Here is a 6,877-nt window from a genome sequence, read left to right as displayed (position 1 = left end):
AGTCCAGGTGCCTGCCAGCCTCCCAACCAGCCATTCTCGCAGGAAGGAGTCACAACAAGCCTATCCTCGGCAAAGGTCCTTTGGTTGACTTCCAAATTGTCCGTGACAGAAGGGAGAGGTGGACAGAGGGAGAGCCAGACCCTCGGGAAGGCGAAGACGTTGGGGAGAAGGGAGCAGGAGAAGGAGGAGGGCGATGCTCCTGGGCGGAGGCGGCGTTGGAGAGAGGCCCCGGCGCTCGGGGAAGGAACGGTCCCCCACTGGGGGGAAACCTCGCTCCTCCGAGCTTCCTGAGCGGCTGCCCCGCCATCCATCCCAGGGGGACACACAGGGGACTCGTTGGGGCCACACAGAGCAGACTTGTTTTGGTAAATCCAGACGAACTTCTAGCAATAATTTAAAACTTGATATATATATATAATAATAAAAAAATCTCCCCTTTCCAACCCAGCCAGAACACTTTTGTTTTTTTGAAGAGACACTAAGACATGAGTGTGTGCACAGGAGGAGAGAGAAGGGAAAAAGGTTGGGTCTGCTGGGAGCAGGTCTGGCTCTGGTCAGGGTAGTAATAGCAAAATGGTGTTTTGGATGCAGATCGTCTTTGCTTTCCAGCCACAAGAGAAGAAAATCGTGTGCGTTGAAGTTTCTCCCAAGCAGCCTATTCCTGGGAACCCACCTTCCAGCTCCCTTCCTGTCCCACCCCCTCATGTCTGCCCTTCTCCGAGCCATTCCCCACCACCCTACCCCACCCCCGGCAGGAAGCTGCAGCCTCTCTACTTCCCCACTGTCTGCGACTCTGCAGCTGATGGGGCAGGGGATTGCTGGCTCAGGTTTTTGGCATCCTCTTGTGCAGGCTGGCTGGGTGAGGCGTGGGCTTGGCTGGATGGGCACTGGCTGACCGTTTTGCTGGAAGACTGGGATGGGTAGCGCTTCCTGCCATCTCCCCCTGACGTCGTAGGGTATCTCTTGTGTCCACCTTCCTCCCCCATGGGTGGCTGCAAGAGAAGCACCCCAGTATCAGCACAGCCTCCTCCAAATAAAGATCCTGATCCCTCCCCTGGGTTCAGGAAATAGCCTTCCTGCAAGCCTCCAATTGCAGCTTCTCTCTCCCTGGCCCACATTCACCCCAAGCACTCAGCTTCCCTGTCCAAATTTCCTGCTGCCACATTTGACAGAAAAACCGACTGACTTCCACAAAGTGACCACAATGGTGACAACCTGCTCTTGGTCACGTGCTTCCCACACAGAGGCACTGTCCAGAAGTTTGGGAGCCAAAGCTCCACACAATGCTGGCTCTACTCAAACCATCAAAGCTCCCTTTCCTCACCAGGGAGGACAGGCTCACCCAGCTCTGCTATCCCACACTGAGTGGGTTTGCCATATTCCAATCCCGCAGTTTGTTCCTGGCCTGGCTGCAATGACTGGGAGTGACAGTAGGGTGTCACTGCCCCCCTCCCCACCACCACTTGGGGCCCCAAAATCCTCCATCCTCAGAGGACAGGGTCCTCAGTGTGGTGCAGGAACTGTCTCTACTCACATCTACTCGGAAGTCCTCGAGGCGCTTGAACTTGCTGAGGTATTCTTGCAGTTTGCTGTTAATGTCCAGATTTTTGGCTTTGGAATATTTTAAGAAGGCCCAGAACTTTTCCAGCCCATAGAGCTGCCCTGGAGGAAAAAAAAAAAAGCAAACAATCCAGATGTCAGCAGAACAAAAACCAAACAAGACACCTTTCCTTCAGGCTTCCCCACAAACCCTACTGTCCTGCTGGTGGGCACAGCCTAGGCAAGATGGAACACCTGGAGGGAAGCAACCTACATCAGTCCTGGGCAGCCCCACCTTGGGATGTCCCCAGGCTCAGTCACTGCAGGGCTCTGAGAAATCCCACAGGAAATGGTGCCTGTACAGGAATGCTTTGGCAGAGCTGCACCCTCCCACTGCCCTCCTCCAAGCCCCAGCAATCTTCACAATGGTGATACTCAACCCTCTCCCATGAAATGAGCAACAGGACCAGTCCACAGCACTATGTGGCTTCCCCACAATGATGAGAAGAGGTTCAGGAGCACCACACAGCTGAGCTACATCACTGCCAATCCCAGGGAAGCCAAAGGAGGCACTTACCAGCTTCATAATCCTTGATGGTCTCTTCTTGGAAGTCCTTAAATATGTCTGGCCGGAATTTCTTCTCCAGCCCGTAGCTGTAGTATCTGAAAAGGCACTCCAGACCGTACCTGGGAAGGGAGCAGCACATGCAGCTCACACACTGCTGCACACAACACAGGGCAGCAGCAGCAGGAGACTGAGAACAACCCCAGACCCACCTTCAAGCAAGGCAGAGCCACTGCCTTAATTTCCTGTGAGCCCTGTAGAAGGCCAAACCCTAAGAAAAGTCCACTCTACCCCTCCTCTCTTACCTGTATCCCTCCTTCCCATCCTCCACAGCCAGTTGCTTGAACTCCTCATACATTTTCTTGTTGAAGTGATCTCGGAGGAAGAAGGACCAGAACCGGAAAAGCGTGTTCATCTCCTGGGACTGACCAATGCCCAGTCGTTTTCGCTCTGTTTGGGGAAGAGGGGACGATTACAAAGCCAATCCTCCCCCAGGGAATCAGGGGCTCACGTGCAGGAGTGCCCTGTGGTACTGGGATGACAGCAACCCAGCCCCAGCACTGGACACCATGAGCCCCTCAGAAACCTCAGGGACACAGCAGGGATGTCCTGTAGGACCTTGTGTCCATCCCTACCATGTTCCTGTCCCCAGCATGGCAGCACAGACACCCTGTCCCTCCCCTGAGTACAGGGTCCCTACCGTTGAGGCAGCGCCGCCGGTACTTGTGGTAGACGTGTTGTGTGAAGCCGTTCTCCTTGAGCAGCTCGTGGGAGGGATGCTGGAACTTGGGCAGGGACTGCGGGGTGCAGCCATAGCTCCCAACAGCTGGGGTCCCCTCCGAGGGGCTGGAGCTGAGGTAGAGATTGCTGTCAGCACCCTTTCCACCCAGCAGAGGGGGGTCACACTCCACCCCACCTGTCTGTTGGTCCCACCCACACCTTGTCACTACCCTGGGTTTGGGGCATGAGCCATGGAGCAGTGTACTAGGAATGGGACCGATGTTTTTAATCAAGTCTCATCTTGCTACTCTCCAAGGCCACAGATTTTCCCCAAGCCTTTCCAGGAAGGGCAGGTTTGGATCCCTGGATGCTGCTTTCCCTTTCTTCCCACATTCCCTCCCTTTCCCACTTCTGCCTCCTCCACGATCCTGCAGGCCTGTCCCTGGTACCTGATGGAGGCAGTCCTGGGCCTGTGCTCCCTGGAGTCCATAACCCAGCCCACGTGGCACTCCATGGGAGGGTTCGAACTGTGCCTCGTCTTCCTCTTCCGTGGAGTCTGCAAGACACGGAGCATCACAGATGTGCTCCCTTCCTCCTCAGGCCCCAGCTGGGAGCCCCAGCTCCTGTCCCCCAGCCCAGCCTGGTCCCACCTTGGCATCTATCGTCCTGCCCTCTTTCACCACGGGGTAGAAGCGGGGCGTCTGCGTGGGGTCCTTGAGCTGCGGCGTGCGCGGTGTGCGCGGCGTCCGGGCGTTGCGGTAGTTGGGCGATTCTGGGACGGTCGTGGGCAAAGAGCGGGCGATGGTGGAGGGCTCAGGGACTCCGAAGAGCTTGTTGGCCAAAGCGTCTGTAGGTACTGCAGGGAGAGACCCCCACCCTGTGTCAGCCTGGGCTCCAGGCACTGAGTCACTGCCAGCCAGCAGATGGAAGCAGCAGGGGCCGGAATGCAGGGACATGTCCCAGCTCTCCCACACAGGCAGCCTGAAATCCAGTTTGGCCACAAAGCACAAATCTGAGCAGCAGATGCAAAGAGCTCCCCACAAGGTATCTGTTTCCTAGTGGTTAACAGCAGCAACAAATCCCTATCCCGTAAGACACAGCCCTGGTGTCACACAGGCAAACAAGGTCCAGCAGGCAGCTGCCCTTCCAAGTACTCAGAGAGGGTCCAAGAGGAAAGCCAAATCCCAGGAACAACATCTGAGCCTGCCACAGTTTCCTCACTCCACTGGGACACCCCTGCTTTTGGGCTCCTCTTCCAGAGCCCCACAGCATTCAGCTGGGAGCATTAATCTGGGAATGATGCAATTCAGAAAATCCTGTGAACTAAATAATCCACTACACCTGTGACCCCAGTTCCTTCTCCCCAGCTGCTACCCTGCCTCCAAGAGCCTCTCAGCATGAAAAGCCTGCACAAATTTGGTCCCATCCATTCATCCCCCATCTCTTACCTTGCTGGAACCTGGGGGGACCAGGAGGAACTTCCTGGTTTGGATCCACGGGGGGCTCTGGGGTCAGGGTGTCAAACTGCTCCCTGCTGATCATATTCACCTTCTTGAAGTTCTCCACCTCTTGCTGCATTGGAGGAAGAAGATGGTGAAGAAACCACTCACCCCATCACAACCATGGCTCTGCTTGAGCAACAGCCACAACACTGGGCCCCGAGGGCAGTCACAGGGCCTGGGTGCCCACAGGGCACTGGCTGCATAGGGGCAGGAAGGGGAGAGGCAGCAGACAGAAAACTGGGCACTGCACAGGCCACATTTGAGTCATCAATGCTGCCAAGCTCTCAGGGATCCCACAAAGCAGCTTCACTAACCAGCACCTGTTTCTTTCAGGCTTTTACCAGCCAGGTCAGAGCCAGCGCAGTAAAGCTCAACATGAGCTCAGTGACCCATTTTTGGCCAGGTCCCTCTGCCACCCTCCTCTGTCCCTAGAGCACCCCTCCCCACACCCTCACAGCCATGCTGGCAGCAGGGCACAGTGCCCCCATGGATCTGAAGGACCCACAGCCCAACACACACTGCCCCTGTCACCCCAGAGAGCAGCACTGCTTCAGCAATGGGCCAGGTATCAAACTTAGAAGCACTGAGCCCAGCTGGCAGCTCTAATAAGTCATCCCGCCTCACAGCCATGATTTCTGTCACTGAATGAGTCTAGGCAAGTCCCTGGAAGTGAGAGTCACCAAGTTGGGACCCCGATGTTTCAAAACAGCAGATGGGCTTTCTATAAAAAGCCCATGTCTATGCAAACTGACACCAAAATGGAGAAGAGCATGGGCCAAGAGCAGCCCAGCCACCTACGAATCCGTCCCCAGCACACGTAGTCTCCAACAGGCTGTGCCCAAAGCACAGGGCACTAAGGGCAGTGCAGAGACACCCCATTCCTCTCACAGATCTGGCACTGCCAGCTGAGATCCTGGCAGACAGTGGGCCCCATGTTCCAGGTCACCTCACTACTGGCACTTTGTTTACCTGGTTGTAGCCTCACATCTGCTTACAGCACTGTGTTTATCCCTGGTATGGCCAAACATGATGCTGGGAGCCAAGAATCCCAAACACTGCAAGAGGACTAATCCCAGTTTAGCTGTACCCCATGAACAGGCTGTAACCCACTGCCCTGCCCTTTTCACACTGCTGCACACGAGGCTCCCCACAGGCCACAGGGATCCCTCCCATCCTCGGATCAGCCACTCTCACCTTGATCTGCGAATACTCCGGCTCAAACTGCTCTGTCCACAGGTCCTGCTCGTAGTAGTAGAGCCCATCATTGATCACCTTGGCCAGCTCTGAGCTCATTTTAGCCCTGGAGGTGTGGTTGCCAGTCCTGTCCCCGCCGGGGTGGCGGCGCAGGTACGGGGGGGTCTGGGTCACAATGAGGATCTTGTTCACGTCGCGGTCGTCGATCTCGTAATCAGAGTCCTCGTCTGACCAGTCAGTGAAGGTGTTCTTGCGCCCGTCCATCTGCTCCATCTCCTCATCAAAGAGGAAGTCGAGCTCTTCAGGCTCATCTTGGTCCTTTTGCTTCTGCTGCTGCGGTGTCTTTGACTCCTCTGGTTTCTGCAGGTCGGGGGGCAAGGGTGACACAGGGTAAAGCCCACACAGTGACACAAGACCCAGCTCTCGCCCCTTGTTGCTTTACCCAGCCTGTCTGGGGAGAATATTCATTTACACCAGTGAGGAGCAGCTCCAAAGGGGCTCAGATGGACACAGGAGAGACTGGGACATCACTCCCAACAGACCCTACTGACTGAATCCTGCCCATGTATGATCCAAGTCACCCCAATCACTGGGAGACTCCCAGTCCAACAGCTCCTACATCACTTACCTTGGGCCTGGCTGGGGAAGGTCGGGGTCTCTTCTTCACTTCAATCCATGTCTCTGAATCCAGGTCTGGCAGACTTGTGGACAAACCCTTGGGCATTGTCTTCAGGTTACTGACCTCCTCTGTTTTGGTGGGGACTGGGCTGGCAGGACGTGGGGAGCCTGGAGCAGACTCTGGAGCCAAAAAGAGCCACAAACTGCTTTAGAGGGAGGGAGGGAACCCAGGGGGTGTAGTTACAAATTACCCAACCATTCTGGCAGCATGGCACAGCCTGCAGGACTAACTGGCACACAGTGGCCACAAGTGCTAGAGTGGGAATCTCCAGTTAAAGTTATGATGCCAGGGGCAGCCACAGGGCTTTGCAGGTGACAGCTTCCCAGACATACAAAGCCCTAAAGCAGGTGCTCTGCTGCTCTCTGGGAAACTTTCCAGAGAGAGTCTGCAGCCAGATCTTCTGTCAAAACTCTTATGGCAGCCCCAACATCCTTCACGTGGGCTCTCAGGCCCAGTCCTGGGCTCCTGCCAGCCCCCGTGGGATGAGGTGACAAGAGCAGGGGAAGCCCATGAAGGACAGAAGACCCTTCTGCAGCACTTGGCTGACAGCTCCACACCTGCTGCCCAATTTGTGCCCAGTATCTCCTCAACCAACAAAGGAAGGCTGGATTCACAAGTGTCCTCTGCTCTGCCCAGCAGCTGTAGACTATTTCCAGGCATGCCAAGAGACTTTCAGCA

The 6,877-nt window shown here is 55.8% G+C and overlaps 1 protein-coding gene across 2 annotated transcripts in view; it reads right to left on the bottom strand.

The window, feature by feature from the left end:
• Positions 1 to 462: 462 nt before the first annotated feature.
• The window catches only part of LARP1 (La ribonucleoprotein 1, translational regulator), a 24,270-nt gene continuing 17,855 nt past the window's right edge, over positions 463 to 6,877 (bottom strand). For both annotated transcript variants that reach the window (XM_031055290.1, XM_031055291.1), the window contains exons 10-19: positions 6,149 to 6,318; positions 5,521 to 5,880; positions 4,273 to 4,396; positions 3,475 to 3,680; positions 3,274 to 3,380; positions 2,805 to 2,956; positions 2,410 to 2,554; positions 2,117 to 2,226; positions 1,535 to 1,662; positions 463 to 992 (exon numbers count right to left, since the gene is read on the bottom strand). In XM_031055290.1, coding sequence (XP_030911150.1) covers positions 771 to 992; positions 1,535 to 1,662; positions 2,117 to 2,226; positions 2,410 to 2,554; positions 2,805 to 2,956; positions 3,274 to 3,380; positions 3,475 to 3,680; positions 4,273 to 4,396; positions 5,521 to 5,880; positions 6,149 to 6,318 — 1,724 coding nt within the window. In that variant the 3' untranslated portion in view covers positions 463 to 770. The remainder of the gene's footprint in view (positions 993 to 1,534; positions 1,663 to 2,116; positions 2,227 to 2,409; positions 2,555 to 2,804; positions 2,957 to 3,273; positions 3,381 to 3,474; positions 3,681 to 4,272; positions 4,397 to 5,520; positions 5,881 to 6,148; positions 6,319 to 6,877) is intronic.

This window comes from Geospiza fortis, unplaced genomic scaffold, assembly GCF_000277835.1.
Source record: "Geospiza fortis unplaced genomic scaffold, GeoFor_1.0 scaffold55, whole genome shotgun sequence".
NCBI classification, from domain to species: domain Eukaryota; kingdom Metazoa; phylum Chordata; class Aves; order Passeriformes; family Thraupidae; genus Geospiza; species Geospiza fortis.
This window is presented reverse-complemented; position numbering and strand designations above follow the sequence as displayed.